The sequence below is a fragment of the Vanellus vanellus genome (genome assembly GCF_965231255.1).
Source record: "Vanellus vanellus genome assembly, chromosome: 1".
Classification (NCBI taxonomy): domain Eukaryota; kingdom Metazoa; phylum Chordata; class Aves; order Charadriiformes; family Charadriidae; genus Vanellus; species Vanellus vanellus.
Window position 1 is genome coordinate 95,235,526 of NC_138905.1, and position 20,122 is coordinate 95,255,647.

A 20,122-nucleotide genomic window follows, 5' to 3' on the forward strand; every position below is an offset into this window, starting at 1 on the left:
AAACACCTGAACATTTGTAAGCCTGAGAGCTCTTGATGAGCTGAGAACTCAGAAATACCAATGCCAAGTTTGCTGTGAGAGATGAAGCGGGCAGACGTGCAGGGGTGGTGACCAGTAACACGGGGTCCAGTGCAAGCACAGAGGCACGGTCTCCTGGGGAGGGCACGTTACAGCCCACTCAGGGCATGGGGTGGGGGAACAGGGCAGGATAAGGGTGCAAAGGGGGAAAGTTCACTTCTGAGGAGGTTACCTACTGCTTGTTCTCCGTTGGCAGCAGGCGCACAGCTGTCTGTGTGGATGGGCACCCAGGGCTGGCTCACCACGAAGCATCTGGGCTGCTGCTGGGGACTTCAAGATGCTGGTGTTTATCTGCTCTCTGGTTTTCTGCCTGTCAGGGAGCCAAGGGATGTCCCCTTAAAATTCCACAGTCATTGATGGGAACATTTGAAGCCGTTCTAGCCCCTCTGTTGGCATGCACGCAGGTGCCTGAGGTGAGGCATGAGGGCTGGAACAACCTGGCAGGGAAGGGGACCCGGCAAGGCCAGAGCGAAGCACAGGAGGTGCAACTTTTTGGGACGGGGCCACCCATGCTCCTGGGCCCACCCGCCATGCCACCCAGGGGTCAACAGCCATCAGCCCTCCTTGCCAGCTTAATATGGGAGCTGCCTGGGGAGCTGTGGGCCACCCTCTGAAGGAAAAGCTTCTCCACAGGCACCTCCTTGCCTCACTGGGAGGGCACCTGCCCCAGCGCCACAAAAAATAAACCCTGAGGGAAAAGCCTGAGACTAAAGATAACCTGCCTCAGACCGGGCCTGTGGCTAGCAGCGGCAGCTGCGGCTTTGTGCGCTCTGGCGGGAGCCTGCTGCCACCCCCGGGAAGGGCTGCCGACCGCCCCACGCTGCACAGAGCCAAGCCGGCCACCGGCCCCGACCGCCGGGCAGCGCTCACGGTACCAGCTGAGGGAGCCGCCCCCACTGCCGCCCGTCTGCTCAAAATGGCGCCGCCCCGGCGGGAGAGGTGCCGCGGCCGGGCGGGTGGCGGGAAAGCTGAGGTGAAGCCCCGATTCAAGGGCCGCTGAAGCCCACAGAAGGGATTAAAGGGCAGCTGCCGCCAAAGGCAGCGTCCCTCCCCGCCCGGCCGGTCGCCCTGTGGGGCTGCCCGGCGCCGTGCCCGGCAGCAGTGGATGCCGGGGGCCGTAGGGCCTCGTGGGCCCTGTCGCAGCTGCGGACCACAGAGCAGAAGCTGCGGCTTCGCAGGCAAACCGGCTTTTTTTTTTTTACCCTTTAGATCTTCTGCTTTTACTAACCCCTTCCCACCTATTTTTTTTTTTTTTTTTTTTTTTTGATACAGTTAAACGAGGTGTCACAGGAACCACCTTGCAACCTCACAACCTCACGTTTAGGAGCTGGGTACAGTGCTCAAGGCCTGCGGAAATTGAAAAGAAGCAGTTCCTCCCTCTAATTACGTGAAGATGAAGTATGGAGATGTGCCCCCAAGTCCTTGCCCTGCGGCCGTGCAGGTGAGGGTAGGCGTAGGGGTAGGGCATGGCTGCTGTGCAGCCCGCGCCACGCGCCCAGCATTGCTTCTCCGACAGGACAAAACCCATGGTGTTTCTTGGGCCGAGAAACTCCCATCAGTTAGTTAAGTTAAAACATATGAACTGCTGTTAATACCAGGTAGTATGTTTGCACTGGAGACCTCAAAAGAGCTTTTCCAGTTTCCTGATGTATTTCTCTTCCACAAAATGAAGTGAATTTGTCAAAATATATAAAAACCGGGGGTGGGGAGGGGTGTTTACTTTCTTTTCTTGCTCAATTCTTAGAGCAACCAGTTAAATATTCAGTCAGAAATTATTATTGTATGGTTTTTAATGGCAATCAGAAATCTACTGCGGAGCAAGGGCACTATAGGTGCAAAACCAAATCTACGGTAATGGCTTGGGGGGGGGAGGGGGTAATGTTTTATATACGGTTTAAGGGAATCTGCCCTCCACAGGAGAACGGTGCAGCAAGCGTCCCAGCTTGTTACTGTGCTGTATGGAACTCAACTGCACTGAGAAAGGAGATCTGCAAAAGTAAACCAGCAGCTTTTCTTGTGAACAAGTGGCAAAAGCTTTCTTCAGTGCTCCCACTGCTCCTTAGACATGATCTGTCCAAGCCAGATACTAATTCTCAAAGCCTTTACCAAAGTAGCAAAAAGTCAAGGTGGTGAGCAAGCCTGGGGTATTTTTATCCCACCATGTCATTTCTCAGGCTTTGGCTAAATCAGATTGCAATTACAAAAACTTAGCTTGTTTCTGAGATCTCTGAACTTTTTTGCCTCCTGTGACATGAGTCATGACTGCTCTTACAGTGATAAGACAGAAAAATGACTCTGCCTGTTCATTTTGATCCTTTTTTTTATCCTTTTAATCCTGTGGGACTCCCAGGAAAGCTAACTGGATTTTCTCCTAGATTGTTTATTTGTGAAATAAAAACGCAGTTTGTGTAACGCCCTATAATCACTCTTCTGTTACTGTAATGCAGTATATGGGAAAACTAAGAAATTATCCAACTCATTAACCGGGAAGGCGGCATAGCAAGTTCTGGAACATAAAGAAGTCACCATTTGCATTTTTTTAGCATCTATAGCCATTTTATATTGGGTTAGCATGTGGTATGTGTGTGGGGAGCTAAACAGCCAGAAGAGGGTAGCATAAGTTACTTAATAAACCTCATCTGTAAAGCAGAGCTATTTTTCAGACCAACACCTATGTATATATCTGGCTGCAAGGTAGAGAAACATCACATTGAGAAACTCATCACCAAGCTTTTGACAGAATGTGGAAAGGCAAATTTACAGTCACAACTATCAAGGATTAGATTGATAGCAGGCTGCAGAGCTTTTTGCAGTATTAGCTCCTGTTTGACCAATGCCTCTCTTAATAAAAATGCACATCCAAAGTAACTTCATTACTTTGTGTTAAGGGATAGCAGCACAAGTCAGTAAAACTGTTACTGAGTGCATCCTGGCACGTTGTCTTTCCTGTAGTGAATCTGAAAGGCCAGATGGGGAAGTCATGAAAACACATAACCCTGAGAGCACCTTAAGGGGATGGTTCAGGGCCGAGGTAAGAGAATATGAAACAGGAGCTTGCCGAGTTCACCAGATGGATGCACATTTGATGGCCTCAGTGAAAATATGCTCCTTGTTGCTGCCCCTAATGTCTACCCAAAATAAAATGCTGCTCCCAGAGCCTTTATGCAGTAAATCAGTATTCACAAAGGGAATGTTGCCGAATCTGACAGAAGCAGAAACACCTCTGTAGACACACCAGCTTGCAGGAGCTTTGGCGAATCCTCTCCTATACCTATGCTGAGGATTTCCTCTCCGAGGGCTATCTATCCAGCCCCTGTCAATGCTCATGACTGTAAACAGAACTGAATTGCTACTGGGCATTTCGTTATACAGAGACACATCTACATGAGTTAGCTTGCAATTTTTTTCTTTACCCTACAAGAGATCAAATGGCAGCACTCTTCTCTGAGAAGCTGATAGGGTTTGGCTGAGGAGCTATGTGAGAGGACAAGGAACACTGAGGGACGGCTGTTATTATCTGCATCACACTTAGTGGTTAGAAATCCCTGACAGCATCAGGCCTCCACTATGCTGATGTTATACGCTCACACAGGACAGGAAAAGCTGTAGCCCAAAAAAGGAAGCTGAAACAGACAAAAGGTGAGAGGGGAAATAGGTACAAAGACACAAAATACCATGCCCAAGAGCATACTGAAGTCAGTCCTGTCAACCTGCTTCCAGCAGAGCTGCTTTGAATTGCTCAGAGGCTGTTAGTTGAAAAATACTGTATGTGTGTTTATACTTTGGAAAGGCACTGAGGAGATAACACACCGTTTATTCATATTTTATTTGTACTGTATGCCTAAAGCAAAGTGGAAGCGCAAGCTGAATCTTTTTTCTATAATTCTTTTCCCTCCACCCTTTCAAAAATAGCACATACAGAAAACATTGGAACTTTTAATTTCAAAGACTGTCACATCAGACTATAAATGCTAAACCAGATGCCATTCACCCTGCTGCTACAATGCAGCCACTTTCTCAGCTTGAGTGTGTCCATTATCCCTATAGCATACAAACAGCAAACAGGAGCTGGGGAAGGGAAGGGGACAGAGAATACTGTATGCAGGTGGCATTGGGGAGTCAGACTAATTTCATCCCCTGAAGGGTTTAGTTTCAGGTATTGTGAAAACCCTTATGTGACAGAAAGTCTCTAAAGCAGCGCTGTCCCTTCAAATTACCAGTTGCAAACTTGCTCACAATTTCCCCTGTGCTTGGCTGTTAGTTACAGACAGGACTTTTAAAAGGACATGCAAATGTCCAGCTGTGATGTCTGCTTCACTCAGTCCCATGTCTCTGAGAATTTTTTTATGTGATATAGAAGCAAAATTAACTATAAAGATTCTTTCTGGACATCATCCTGAATGATGCATAAAGGTTACATACAGTAATAAGCTGGTTCCCGTAACATTTCCTGCCTTTGCATTATGCATTTTGGCTTCTCTGGCACACAAGAGGTACATTATGGAAAGTGATGTTTGATGAAGTCAGTTTTCTGCATACACATCCTTGCTCTGAGCTGCAGTTCTAGGGGGTCGTTTGCCGTTTGTGTCAGTCTTGTTTGGCTGAGCGCCCCTCATGAGCTGCCTGTCCATTAAAAGGAGTGTGAGGATGTCCATGCAGAGTCGGCTAGTCTGGCTAGAGTGGTTTCCCCTTGTGTTTCCATACTGCCAGACACTGTTCCCTGCAGAGGTATTTGGACTGATGATGCAGTGGGTAAGGGGACATTACCCCTTAGAAACATGCTTGAAGGGCTGCTGTTCACCTCACTTCCTGGGTTGGCAACATTAACAGCACTGTTGCTCACTGTCCACAGGCAAGGGTAGGGGCTGGAAAAAAAGCAGTACAAATTGAATTACTTATCTCAAACCATTTTCCCCTGCACAAGACTGACCACAGTAAAGTTAAGTGGTTCGTCTACTAAAGGGCAGCTATCCGAATCGAGTTACTGAACTAGATTAGCCTTGCAGATCTTAAGTGAAAAACCACCAGTGGCCATCAGACCCATTGACCTTGGAGAGAGGCGTGGAGAGAAATGTACAAATACATGTGAGGTTTCAAGATTTAAAGATCTTTTTCATGAATGCTTACAAATTTTAAAGAATTGCAGCTGATTTTGCTGCCACCTAAATTAGAGAAGAAATGTGTGCATTTATTTTTGGGAAAAGAAGGGGAAATATTTGGTAATTAATTGACTCTATAGGTGTAAATTCAAGCCATTCCTAGAACTGGTTACTACCCTATTAACAATATTTTATAATAGAACATGAATTAGATTGTTACATCCCTGCACGGGAGTAGAATCCGCATTTCACGCAAGAGAATAGTGAGGAATATATAGAGAAAAATAATGTGGCTTTTTAACGCTCACAGATTGTAGATACCAGAGTTCTCTGTGGCTGTTCCAAGATCCTGGTTTTCAGCAGTGCAGGGAAAAAATGAAACTCCCATTGATTTCAGAGTATGAGATAATTAGCTGATCGGAAAGATCTGTCCAGGAATCTTGAGTTGGGCACTTAGGACATGTTTCAAATCCTGGATGCTGATTAAAGCTTGGCGCAGTGTGAATCACCAGGGCAGTGCTACAAGCCTCACTGCTCCTCATACCAGCAGTTTTCCCGTAACCTTACCTGGGTCCAGGGCTGGAAGCTCCCTTCGTGTGTGGCACTGAGAGCAAATTAGCATGTGGAGAAGATGGCAAAGTCCAGCTGTCATGTCCTGAAAATACCTGAAGATTATTGCTGGAGCTCTCCAACAAATTAACTTTGGGGGGGAAAAAAAAAAGGCAACAAACAAATCCTCAGTGACGATATAGAGACATTGTTTTAAGGCAACAGAACATGGGTAGGGCTGAGGAAGCAATCTGATCATGAGGTTCCTAGGTTCCTAAACATAGGAAAAAGGACAAAATTCATGTGTTTATTAAGAGAGTAGCAAGGTGCCATTGTAATTTCAGGTGTGATATATGAGAAGGTACAGCATGATAGATATAGGATATGCATTTCTGCAAGTCTGACTAATAGTCTTTTCATTAACGATAATTACCATATGACTGGCAATGTTTTGACACAGATTTGCTTATAACTTGAGCTTAAATATTTCTGTTAAACAGGATGCCTTGCTAAATTATAATTAGCAAGCAGATTACTTTATCCTTACTCTTGTTTCTGGCCAATTTCCTCTGATCAAAGTAGAATCAATTCCTGGAACTCTGCACCCAGATCTAAAAAGTGAAAGTGACTCAACAGACATTCTGGCAATACCAAAATGCCGTCATCTCAAGTCAGCTCCTACCATGTTCCTAAGGGCTGCTTCAACTTGAGAGCGCAACCGCTTCACGGCATGACACTGAAAGAAGGCTTGCAATGCTCTTTTTGTATAATTGGGAGCTGTACTTTAAGCAAGGTCATTCACTCCCATTTATAATTAACAGTTACAGTGCACTTTGTAGCTCTTTGTAGCTCTTGTTTTGCTCCCTTAAACATACTCTGTGCGCGCAGAGTTCTGTGCAGATTGTTCCAGACACTCATTGTGCTCTTTCCTAGCCTCAGCTCTTGCTTGTTTTGATGCTTATGCTAACCTAAAGCAAGGGTCAGTCACGCAGAGTGTCTGTTCCCTGAAAGCAAAGAGCATTACATTCATACCTGTAGGGGAATGATTTCTCTGCATGTAGGAAGGTGGGTATGGAGCAGCCCGATGCCCTCGCAGCGCTGAATATCGCTCGCAGCTGTGGGGAGTGTGTGGAGCTGGCAGAGGCAAAGGTCCAGTGTACTGATAATTAGAGCTTCCTGATGCACACATTGTATCTGGATTGGAAATCAACCAGCCACCCACTTTGAGGGGAAAGAGAGAAGAAATGTATGATTGCACTAAACCACTGCAATACAATCAACCAGCCTTCTTGCAGAATCAGCTGTGCCTCAAAAATACCAAGCAGTTTCCAAGATACTGGTTTATGGAACAACTGACAATAAAAAAAAAAAAAAGCACCAACCCCAAAAAAACACCCACAAAAAAGAACCAAACCCACGAACCCTAAAAACAAGACCTGAAAACAACTAACCGAAAATGTCACAAAGAACGAATGAAAGGAAAACTGACCATCATTAAAACAAACACAACCTGTGCTCCCCCCATTTTTTTTTATCTCGTCACTAATGAAAGGTAATTTTATAGGTAACAAAAATATTCAGAGGTACAAATACAAAAAAAAGGGGGAGAAAGCCTTAAAAATGTCATACATCATCTTGATTCTAGATTCCTTTTAATATTGAAAAACTGAATCATAAGGAGAGCAATCCCTCTGCAGAAATTGTGGCATTATTTCCTGCTGTGAGGTTTCTTCAATTTTTTTTTTTTTTTTTAAAGGGTCCCTTTCTATCTACACAGTTCAGGACTCAGTGAATGACTGGTATGATCCAGTTAAGCAAGTCCCAGGTTCCCAGCACCTATCATATCACACAAAACTTCCAGCTGACACAAACAAAAACCTTACAGTGAGAATATGTCATATGTTGACCTTCAGAGATTGTTTCTGGAGCATCCTTGGGATGGTTTCTGAAAAACAAAATACCTAGTGGTAAAAATTCTCATTGAGAAATTACAAAAGAAAGTTAAAAACAGAACCATTCACTAAAAAAAGTGAAAAAGTAAGTTAAAAAGGAGGGAGATCCATCTTCTTTAAGCACTTGCCAGGCAGCAGTCTGCCACAAGGGAAGCAGGAACTTATGTTTCATGCCATACATAAAAATGTTCCTAGGTTTGTGCCAAATTTGGGGGCTGAACCTGGAATTCTAAATCTACCTGTGGGCACCGTTCCTGCTTCCATCAGCAGCCTGAGCCTGGCCTCCCGCCCAGACCCAGGCAGGGCTCTGTCTCCTGCTCAGCCAGGCAAGCTGAAGGCAGCATTCCCCCTCTGCCGCTGGAAACCCTGATGCTGAGACACAGCAGCTTCTTAAGTGATGAGAGAATGGAAAGAAATACAGGTTATCCTGCAGGCATGTGGGATACTTCGTGTGTCAGAAGACATGGCAGGTCCAAACCAATTTTATTAGCAATTATGGACTGGAATGCATCATTTGGATGCCCCCCTGCATAAGCATGAACGATGCAAGTGAAACTTTGAAAGATAAACCACAATTCATTTCTGGTGGAAGCATCTCTAACATCTTACATAGTTAGCACCTACAGATTACTTTTAACAAACACATCATACATTATCACAAAGATTTAATAATAGCAGTGTAGTTACATTACAGTTAATGCAATTTCACTTTAGTTATGCTTTTTGACATCTTCAGTTGACTTTTATTCTCCCTGAGCTATCAAATTATGGGATTCATTGGAGTGGAAGTACAATGTAGTGAACATACGCAGTGTGTTAACATTACTGGGAAAGCTCACACCATCTAATTTCAGGCTTCCTGTGTAGACAGTGCTAAGTCTTAGGATCCCCAAGAGGACGTTCACCCACTTCAGACCCTATTGTAATAATTATAGAGAGAGCCTGCCCACTAATAACAGTGAAATGACTCTGGATTTAAGACAGCAGAAACAAGATTAAGTTATATAATTTATCTTTCACATTGCGATGCCACAGTTTTAACCGTATCAGCGGCAAAATGCTACTGGAGCAAAAAAAGATGAACTCACCTTTCTTTTGCATCCAGGAAGGCTTTGGCAAAGGGATTATACTTGATTTTGAGAGCTGTTATCTTGAGTTTACAGAAAACAAGGCATGTTAGTGAAGGCAATTTGGAATAGAAATTTGACAAAACATCTTCCAGAGTAATCTAAGTGGAACTGCCTTGGCTACCATATCAAAATATATCCCCACACATGATGTTTTCCACAGCTGATTGGGAAAGAGCTTTGCTCATTGCAGAGTGCTGTGTACTGATCAGTACCACAGGCAGAACACCAGTTGGGGCAGCCTGATGGTGTGGTCCAGTCTGGCAAATCCTGTGGGATCGTGGACCCTTTCAAGAGACTTTAAACACTGAATTCCTACCAAGTATGAATCAAATCTGCAGCAACACTAGGTAAGGGATATGGCACATGAATTAGCAATTATCACAATCCAAAGCATCCTTCAATTACAATTTTGGGGTTGGGAAGAAATTTTCCCATGGAATGTTGAGCTGTTCTGCAATTGCATATATTATAATGAGCAGGGAGAGATAGGGTTATCATTATAACTATCAGTCATGGCTGTAGAAAGATATTGGACTTGACTGTAGGGTTGGGGTTTTTTTCCAGGAAGGGGCTGGGATGCCAGAACAGATGGACCAGTCTGGAATAGCCATGGCAGGATATTAAGCTAAACTTGGCTTAGTACTGCAGCCAGATACTAGATTAGACAATGTTCTACTGCAGAGAGAAGACAGAGTATTAAGCAGGATGGAGCATTACACTGCATGGGACCGGTGGGGAAACAAGAAAAGGACCAGTCTGTCCATGCTGAACTTCTAGTTAATAAGCTTTTAATATATCTCATCAATGGTGACCAAGAGCACATTGTGGCATCCGCCTACCTCTTCATTTTGATAAGCAGTCACAGCTATGAACTGCGTCTCAGGGAAGGAGCAGTTCATCACCATCCGGTGGGGGCCTCCTACGCGAACTATGTGTACCTGGGGCTCATATTTATGCAGGGAGTTCAACATTATCTGCAGGAAACAAAACAGAGACAGACCCCCAATGCCACTTTGCTATCCCACAGCTGCTCTTTCACTCTGGTTCTATAATAGACCAGATGTCACTGCTAAAGCTCCCCAGTCAGTGATTACTGAGAGCTGAAGGGCAGGTGCCTTCCTCCCTTCTGATGAACCGCAGGGCTGAACAGAATGAGACTTCATTGGACTTGGATTTAAAGCTTTCAATACAGAAGCATTAGTTAATAGTTGTGTTAGCAGCTATGGTCTTCAAACTGTTTGGCTTCCACTGGATTAGGTGCTGTTGAAACAGTTAAGCGGCGATCCCTGTCCTGCTTCTACTATTTGAAAGACTCAGAATCACCATCACAGAAATCAGGGCCAGGAGGGAGCTGAGGCAGTCACCTAGTCATCTTTCTGGGCAAGATGAAATGTATCTAAACAAGCCTTGGCAGATGTCTCTAACCTGGCATTAAAAGATGTGAATAGCATTGATTCCACAATACACCTTCCTCAGGAAGTCTGTTATATTGCTTAATTCTCTCTACTGCAAGAAAAAGTTTTTTTTAAAAAAACCCTGTACTTTGGAAAGTGCTGTGTGCATGCATATATATATATATGGAAGAATGCAGCCATTAGCATAAAGCCCTGCTAGTCAGCTATTACTTTTTAATAACACCACAGAAGGGGAAGCTGAAGCACAGAGCGGGGACATGGTTACCTTAACGTTGTTGTCAAGAGTTCAAAAAAAACCAAGGGGAGTTTCAGTCGTTTGTTATTTTGTGACTTTTATTTAGTGACTTTTGTCTGGGCTTTGTTTCTCATATGGCTTTTCCTCCCCTGCTTCCTACTTTTTTCCTCTCCACTTTACCATAGAGGAATATATAGGTTCCCCTGTTTTTTCCCCAGGGTCTCTTTGACCTTCCAAGTTGGTTTCCTGTAGCTTTTTTACCCCCATGCATACTTTTCTGAGACCTTTGACTTTTCTGAGGTCCTGGATGCAGGACAAGAATTTGCAAAATCAGATCCTGTTCTATGCTCCACAATAAATCTTGTGTGCTGATTCCATGTGTGACTTAGGAAAAGTCAGGTCATCTTTCTGTTCTCCAGTCTGTGTCTGTAAAAATTGAGATAATTTCCTATCTAATTAGGTTACTAGGCTTATGAAGGTACCTCACAAACCTAATGGAAATAACAGATAGAGAACGTATAATATTTGCATGAAAGAAATTGATTCTGGGCTGACAAGTATCATCCAATGTAGGAGTTTTGTACAAAACAAACAAGCAAACAAAAGGTCTTGTGCAACATTTTACCTTTAGATGCATCATCAAAAATAAAATACGAAACACAACTAATTTTCCTGTTTGCATTTTTAAGGGGTTCAAAGAGAAAGTCACTTATTTCTGGTACATGTGGTTTCTTTCCAAAGGCCAAAGCTGATTCAATAGAATATTGATAATTATCATGATGCAGAAGCAGACATAGTAATTATTTCATTTAGGAGCAGCCTTTTATTCTGCTATCTGACTCCTGCCAACATTCCACTTACACCAAACAACATGGGGGAACACAACAAAAACCTAATACCTGTGACCATTTTTTCCCCCTTCTCTGAAGTCCTATGTAAAAATCCCCAGCACACAAGACCAACTCTGAAAAGCCCCCTGATGATTAAGTAAACCACAGCACTCTGTCTCTCTTAACATCAAGAAGTCCATTAAAATCTGAAAGCACCAATTAAGGCCTGTTTATTCCTGTTTACATTTGGCCTCCAGAGAATAATTGGCATCTGTGGGTGAAGAGGCCTGTAAGGGCCTCTATAATTACATAAATGCACCCTTGATATTTCTTGATTGGTAGGTGCTTGCAGTTGAAGCCAAGAGGTGTATGAGGAAACATCAGGCCATACCTGCCCACTCCCATTGAGCTTGTTGGTAAGTTTGACTTTGCTGAAGGAAATGGCAGCTTTCATCCAATGGGCCCCAAAGTTGGGAGAGTCTGGGTGGATGTAAACACAGCTGTGGTTTGGTGGCTCTGGTTTCCCAGCCGGCACCCATTCTCCATTGACGTACTTCCAGCGGTGGCCATCAGTCGGGGCGAAGTCCAGCAGGAAGGAATACATGGCATTTGGGTCCAAGCCTGACACGCTGATCTTCAAAACAGGGAACATACGCCTGGCCGGGAAAGAAAAAAGGGGGACACCACTGGAAACTGGTTTTGAAAGACTCCTTAGTATGTTTCTGACCAGATACAGATTAGGTCAATGTAGAAAAACTTCCCCTCTCCATGTAGCTGAAGAAGTCTCTTAAAGGTTAATCCTTCATTTTATTTTATTTTATTTCATTTCAATCGTTTTGAAAAAAAAAAAAAAAAAACAACAAAACAACCCATATGTTATCTCTACAGTAACACACTAAGGTCTTTATCATGCCAAGAGTTAGGAACATAATTAATGTATCGTGCATGGTGTCTGCAGAGTCCATGGGATCTGGATATGCTAAATACATCCTTAGGTGTGGGACAAGAAGGCATGAACAGGATTGAACAGAGTTGAAAATGGCTGAGAAGGTGGAGCTGAACCACAAATTCACTGCATTAACTGCAGAAGCCGTTAAAGTGCACTTCTTTGGTGCTTAGATTCCCCCAACACACACTTCCGTACTCTGCCCAATGACAGAGTCCTACTTTGACTCTGGATACATCCTCTGAAATCATCCTGCCATCTCGAGCACTCAGGACGTAATCCCAGTTACTCATCAGACTCCAGTTAGGTTTATTTACCACACTACTTTATACAAAAGGGGTTTCTCCCTTTCTTTGATGGGGCCATCATATTCTATAGTCTTTGTGATCAAAGTCAGACACTTCCCTCTGTCATTTCCCATGGTTCTTGTGTTAATCCCCAACATCTCCCACTTGAGTAATAGTTTCCAGGTAGAGCAGTTCTAGATGCCCTAATAAGTCTGCTACATTTTCCTTGTCTAAAAATACTTGTTTACTTTGTCAGGGTTGTATCAGGTTAGTCTAGCATGACTTAAATTTAATAAAATGCCTTTTTATCTCATTTTCCATTGTCTTCCACGTATTTAATTACTTCCTTCAAAATACATCCTGAATTCTTATTACAGGGATATATTAAAAAAAAAAAAACTATAGTTACCTGAAATGTGTTTTCTCCGTTTCTTGAGTGCAAGTGTTCATGTACTGTCCCACTACCATTACATAAATCTGCAGTTTGAGAAGTCTGGTTAAAATCCTTGCCAATAGACCTTGCACTTGGCAGTTCTTGCAGTAATTTTGTCCCATCCTTCCACATTCCCTGACCTCATCAGCTTGATCAGGTTCTTCTGCTTTTAGTTCCACCTTAGATGCAATGTTGTCCTTTACTAAGCTCTAAACATCTATCACCCAGCCTTCCCACCATCTTGTGCGTTTAAAACTGAAATCCTGCTTTTTTCTTTAGTTTGGGGAAAATGCTCCTTTTGTGCTTAAAGGTCCGATATCACCTTTTCTCAATTCCCTTTTAATTACTATTTTTTCTTTTGTAAAGGAGATTTGAAGCAGCTCACAGCTAGACTTTCGGCAGTTTTCTGTCTGTCCCGGTACTTGCCATCCATACCACACAGCTTTGAATTGGCATCTTAGTGCCTGAAAGTCTGCAGCAATAGAGTTAGAATGGCTCCAACAGTTTCAGGAACTGGGAAAAAAAATGTGGTCAGCAGAACAGAGGAGTCTCCCAACAAAGTGTCCTATTCATTAAGTTTCTTAGCTTGCCAAGGAATACACATCGTCACTGTGGAGGATTATTATAGCTGTTACGTTTCACCTCCTACATTCTTCTTATATGTGAGAGACCTCCTTGCCCCAGACACCTCTGTACTGACCTCTCCTGGCAACTGCCTTTTTGCCATGCCACATTTTTATGCACAGGCCAATGAATCTTCAAGCTCCTTTTCTTCAAGCAACCACAGCGATTGCCTGAGGTCCATGGCCATGGGGCTAAGGTGAGGGAGCTCTCCAGGCTTAGGTAGCGGTGCAAAATGTCCACAATGAAGAAGACAGGAACTGAAACTCCAGGCTGTCTCAGGGGACACCAAAAGTCTCTGCCCCAAAGCCATACTCTCCAGCGGCCCCCAACTGCTGACAATCTCATGTGGTCCTATAACATCCTAATCACCACCTGCCTTTCTGGACATCTTTATGTAGTTCTTGCTGTATACGTTCAACACCTTCTGCTCACAAGAAAAGAAAGGATGTGAGAAATTTGAGATTTTTCATCTAATATAAATACTTGGTGATGTTGGGCCCCTGCAATGTTGAGAAAGATATATTGAACTGTGATCTTTCTAACTAAGTAGAAGCTTAGCTTATCTTAACTTAGATGCTACATTTAATGTGTTGTCTTGACGAGGATGCACCAGCTATCAAACTGGGATGTGATAGAAAGTGTGGATGCATTGCTCCCTGCAACCCTAGGCCCCCTACAGTCAGTCTTCAAAGTAACACACAGATATTTAGCTAATTGAAGTGGAGGGGAAAATTCATCCACATGAAAATTTAATTTCACTAGATTTCTCAGAATTATTTGTTTTACATCCAGATTGTTAATTTCTCTGCCCACAATGCAGACTTCTGCCTTTCTACTTGAGAAGCTTGAGTTTATCCCCAAAAGACCTATAGACAAGTGCCAGAAAAGGATACAGTAATCAGCAACTCTGACCTCCTGTATCACAGAGATTATAGCACTTCCTTGCGTTAACCTGCATCACACACAGTTAATCCCCACCTCACTTGGACGAGCATTTTTTGCCTGTACAGATTCTAACGATGGAAAACCTGCCACCTCACTTGTTCTGCTGATTAAGTGGCTTTACTGTTAAAATCACATTTGTCTTTCTTTTAGCATGGCAAATGGTGATTTCTCCAAATTTGCTTCAGTCAGAATGTTTGTTTCAATGATGAGGTAGGTACACACGTGACCTCCATTACTGCAATAGCTGAGCACTTCAGCCTCTTGAATTTATTTAGAGCAGATCTGCTACAATTACTCCACGGTACAGAACTTGAGTGGGAAGATGTTAGATATCAAACTTGAATGTGTAGTAACCAATAAAGTTGCTTCAGCATTTAAGCCTGGAAAGGGCTTCTTTCCACCCTCTCACCTTTGCCTGCACTGATCCACTGTGGATTCTCCTCATGTGCAGAGGGGAACAGTGGCACCTTCCTGCCTCCGGGCAGTAATGTAGTAACGTGGATTGCAAAGTCTCAGGATACTGCATAGCTAATATGGTATAAACACTGAGAGATAAAACCTGCTCGATCAGAAGACAGACCGTTTGATATTGAAATGCCAATTGAAAGCAATAAATCTGAGTAAAATAGGAGACAGATTCCCACTGTGTCAGCTGCAGCCATTGGGATGTATTTTGTGATATAGCATGCAGCTTAATTTCACTGATGTCTGTCCTGTGCAGGATATATCTATCTTCCTGTGTACCTAGGCATATTGCTACGGCAGGTGATTATTATAATGAAGTATCATACAGCAACAGACACATATCTATGTATTAACACTGAAGTTGGTTCATCCAATAACAACATTTTGGGACCCTTGGTACCAATTAGAGATGACTCAATCACAGCAGATGGAATTGTGCATGCTAGGATTTGACACTTGAGGATCACTAATCCATCAGCCTTTCATTCTCTGGGATGCTCCCATATCAGGTTTCGGCTTAATTTCTGAATTTTGCTAACAATGCATCTGCATGAACTTTCTTAGTTTTCACACGCAGAAGTTCAGACTGGCTCTTCTCATTAATTGTAGACACAGTTTTCAAAAGTGTTCATATACCCTTCAGCAAGAACAACTGAGTTAGTTCTACTGATTTAAGCAGCAGCAGAATTAGATCAATATTTTTTCTATTGAGAGTCCCTCTGGAGACAATCACTGAAGAATCTTGAACTTGAAAAAAGCTCAGCGCTCATAAGACACTGTCTCAAGTTTGTCTCCTTTTGAATAGCATGGAGTTGTTCAGAGAGCTTTGCTGCAGGCCACTGTCTATAGTTCCTTTTTTTGGTGCACTGCGTTTGTTATGGAAGATACTTTCAGAAATGCAAGAGATCCTTTTTCATAGTCCCTGATGCCACAGTAACTTTGTTAAAAGGATTTATGCAGATGACAGTGTGACATACTTTTATAATTTTTTATTTTGAGATTGCTGTAGTTTGATCATGAAGAACCTATTCCTGCCCCCACTGACATTACTAGAGCTGTCACTGGCTTTAGGAAAAATAGGATCAAGCTGATAAGGAGCGTATAAGTTAGAGTAAAGAAAAGTAAGGCAGCTTACACAATGAAATAAGAAGTAACCAGGCATATTCAGATAATGAAAGATTCCCTTATCATCATCATAAAAAGATTTTATCTATCTATGCACTCACCTAGACATTTTAGGGAGAACTAGTATCACCATGCAATCATGATTTACATTAGCTGACAGGAAAGAAACTGAAAAAAAACTGTTCGTAAGGTGCCATTCTTTGTACAAAATTAATTAATTCAAGGCAAACCTATCTTACCTCATTTTTGGTCACTTACACTGCTAAGGAGCCAGGTTAAGGTACTGTACATTAAGTGAAAGTCCACTCAGAAGTTTGCTGTAGCCTAACAGCAGTTTTTAAAGCAATTTAAATGAAGCAAAAGCAGCTTCTCAGTGTAGAGAACCTCAGCTGAAGATTTCTATCCCTATAGGTTATTAGAAGGAATCAGAATGGCAATATCGGCAGTGTTACACCAAAAGCTGGTATTTTGGGAAGGTAGCTGTTATAAATATAGCAGAATAAACTTGCTGAGCGAACAGATGAGATTTTTCTTTTTAACTGCTTTTACCTATATCCCCTATCAAGCTACAGTCAACACTAATATTGTCCACAAATTCTGCTAAATCAAAGTCTGCAAAATTAATGAAAGTCACACCACATAAGTAAATCTTTCTCTCTGTCTCTTAATTCCTCTCTCCTAAGCGGATCTCCTGAGAGGTCTTGCAAAAGAAATGTGTGCATGTTGGGTGGTGGCGGAAAGCAGAGGGGTGGCGAGGGTACATAAAATAAAAACCTTAGTACCACTATACTGGGGAACCTTATTCTAGTAGTTGCCTGTCTGTTATGGGCTGGACTCTGCTGTCAGCCCAGTTCAGAGCAGAGCCTCTGCGGAGAGCCTCCTTCAACCCAGAGTCTGATTCAGAATCAGTATCTTTCTTAACAGTTTCTGCACCCTTTTCCTGTGCTTTTCTGTGTTCCCCAAATAGTAAGATATGTGATCTAATCACAATATTTTGTCTTTCTAAAACTGTGTGTGTTAACCAGTATTCCGCACTTGTTTCCAAGGGCACCAGCAACAACTATGGAGCAATACCATTGTAGGACCATGCAATCTGGACTGCACATACATGCGACACAGGGCAGTTTCATTGTACCCCATTCTAGTACAGACTGCTTGTACAAGCTGTTGATACCCAAGGCCAGAGAGACAGGAACTGCAGCTGGGGATAACACCACCAATCAGCTTTTGTACAGTAATTTGAGGTCTACCGGTAAGGACTTGCTAATAAAGGCTGATGATTATTAGTACAAGAAGTCATTCAAAAGGTTTTGAGAGGTACCATCTATTCCCTTGCAAAAGTTCCCTTTTTCTGCAACCTTAAGTCAGTCAATGTATTTCTCCAGCTTGTTTCTCAAGCAGGAATAAAGGGTGGCAGGAATGGTTTAGCAGTGACCAAAAAGGAGCAGGGATACCCCATTCTGTTCATGTGCTGGTTTTAGGGGACTGCAAGGCTGCCGGGAAAAAACTGTTATGTGCTTACTGCAGTTCTTTCGAGTCTGCACACACAGTTTATTATTATACCTCTTAACCCCCCCTGGCTGTCATCTACACTTAGCCCACAGTGCTGAGCAGATCACTCACCTGCCGTTCTTGGTCACGATCATCTCATTAGTGACTTCCCTGAATCTCTGCCAGAGCGTCGCATCCTCTAAGACAACCTGGAGCTGTTTCTCAGTGGGATCGCCTTTGTCTCTCCCAGCCCGGAGTTCGCTCTCCACTACGCTGAGTAGCCTGGAGACGGTGCAGTCGCTGGGCTTTTTGCAGCCCAGGTCTGCCATGACGACTTTACTGCCAGAAACTTCAGGTAGCTATTAAAAGACAAAAAATCATGAGCTAAATCAAAAACCGAGTCAGTTCATTGGGCACAGTCTGACAAACACGCTCTCCTCACTCTTTTGCCACTGACTAGCTCTTTCCTCTGGAAGTCCCAATGGGCAGTGACACCAGCATGTGGAGGTTTACGCACACACTCCACAGAAAAAGAGGACTATCTCCTAATTACCTGTCAGACGGTCAGGTGGGTGGCAGGCTGATGACTCAATTGGCTGCCTTGAAAGAAGAGTCCTCCATCCAAATTAGCATGCTTTTATCTTTTTTCAACGTGAAGTGGGTCTAATTGTTCTGCTTGAGAACCAGGTTTCCATTAATGAAAATTGTTTCATTTCCAGACTGAAACAATGCATGGAAATTGCGTTCATGCTGATGCGGACTCTAACTGAAGGAGCTGGTAACAGTCAAGATAGTTACACGGAGAAGGTAGTCTTAAAATATTTCCACCAGGCACGTTGAATAAATGCATTAACCTTGTTCCCCTACATTCCTAAATCAAAACGTAATAGTAAGAGACCCTTCTGCACTGAGGTTTCAGTGCAGATGGAGAAGGCAGCATCCCTGCACTCCACCATTGATGCCTACTGTGTCCATCCCTTGGTCCCACTGTCATTCACAAAACCCCTGCAGCACCTCACAAGCAGCTAAACTCCCCTCTGGCTGCATTTGCAGGGACAGACCCCATGCTTCTGGGGCCGGGGTGTTAGGTGTGAGCCTAACCGCCCGAGGCCCAGCATTGCTGACCAGCTCAAGGTCCGTCTCATACAAAAGCTCCCTCAGCATCCCTAGAAGAGGCATTTTGTCTCACCTCGGGCTGAGACCTTCTCTGACAAGCCCGACCTAACTGCACATACCCTTTGCAAAGGGCAGCCATGAAAGAAGGCACAGTTTTTCTGAGAAGTCCAACAATTTTAGCACTCAGACAGGGATATTAGAGACCTGGGTTCAGTTCCATGCAAAAAGGTTAAGTGGAGGCCACGTGAATACTGGTGACCCATAAACACTGGACCTTGGCACGTAACAAGGCATTGGATTGCCTGATTTCTCCTGATGCACCTAACTCAGATAGCATCTGAGAAATTTCTGGTCTGTTGGACATGACGTAGTCAGGGACTTGATTATGAAAACATACTGTTGGAGTTCGTTTTTAGAGAAATATATTTTCTAGTTACTTATTGAGAACTTTGCATTTGTTTAATTCAACAGCCCCTGCTGAATTCCTGTGCTACTGGTTCTTTCTAAAAGATGAAATTACTTGCTGGATCACTGATGGGATTTATAAAGACAAGAAAGGGTCTGGCAAACTTTGTACAAACAGGATTTAAGTTAAATCCATCATTTGACAAGCTCAAGAGATCTTGCAGTTAAAAAACCTGAGAGATACCATCTATGTAAGCAGCAAGGGCCAGAGCTTGTTGATCCTATTTATGTTGCATGGCACCTTATTTGGCAACTAGTCCTACTAATCCCTCAAGTCCTACCTGGAGTGAGGATATTGGCTGCACGTCCTTAAAACTGCAGAGCTGCAGGCGTGCAGCAATGTGATGTTCTGCAGAACGGGAGACTTTAGGAGAGAACCTTCAAGTCCCAGCAATCTCAGTACCAGCGGAAGGCACAAGCCAGACAGGTCTGAGGTATTTTTGTATCTGGGTAATCGCAATCGTGCTACTTTCAAATTTCACACTCTAACACATTTTCCCTCTCTTCTTATCAGCCTTTACATACCTTTTTTAAATTGTCAACTCATAACAAAATTACCTAGATTACTCTATCAGTCAACTCACCTTGGGAGTAACACGAGAAGGTGTCAAATAGCAACTTCCAGTTAATATCCAGTCCACTTTCACTGTTGAACAACTGAAGAATGTACTCTAAAAACCCACAGGACATGTAGGTACTTGGAAGTGTGCCACTTTGCATTTGGAAAAATAATTGCATCTCAGGCAGTATGTTCGTGTAACATGGAATACATTTGCATTTGGGCTCTCCTTTTCAAATGCTCAAAGAGGAGAGAGAAGCTACTACTGTAATTCTTCCCTGCATGTGATCAAATAGCATAGCAAATGCACAGGAGACTGTGAGACAGTTTTTAATTTCATTATATTATAAATACAAATAAACACAGAAATCAGAGCTG

The 20,122-nt window shown here is 43.2% G+C and overlaps 1 protein-coding gene across 1 annotated transcript; it reads right to left on the reverse strand.

The window, feature by feature from the left end:
• Positions 1-4,634: 4,634 nt before the first annotated feature.
• Positions 4,635-17,933, reverse strand: TBX19 (T-box transcription factor 19; the record flags this gene model as incomplete). The annotated part of the gene is made up of 8 exons (XM_082486401.1): positions 4,635-4,943; positions 5,745-5,877; positions 6,759-6,860; positions 7,610-7,671; positions 8,767-8,828; positions 9,648-9,782; positions 11,680-11,944; positions 17,737-17,933. The coding sequence occupies 8 exons, from the start codon at positions 17,931-17,933 to the stop codon at positions 4,709-4,711; spliced, it is 1,191 nt and encodes a 396-aa protein (XP_082342527.1). The 3' UTR covers positions 4,635-4,708.
• Between the last annotated feature and the right edge of the window lie 2,189 nt (positions 17,934-20,122).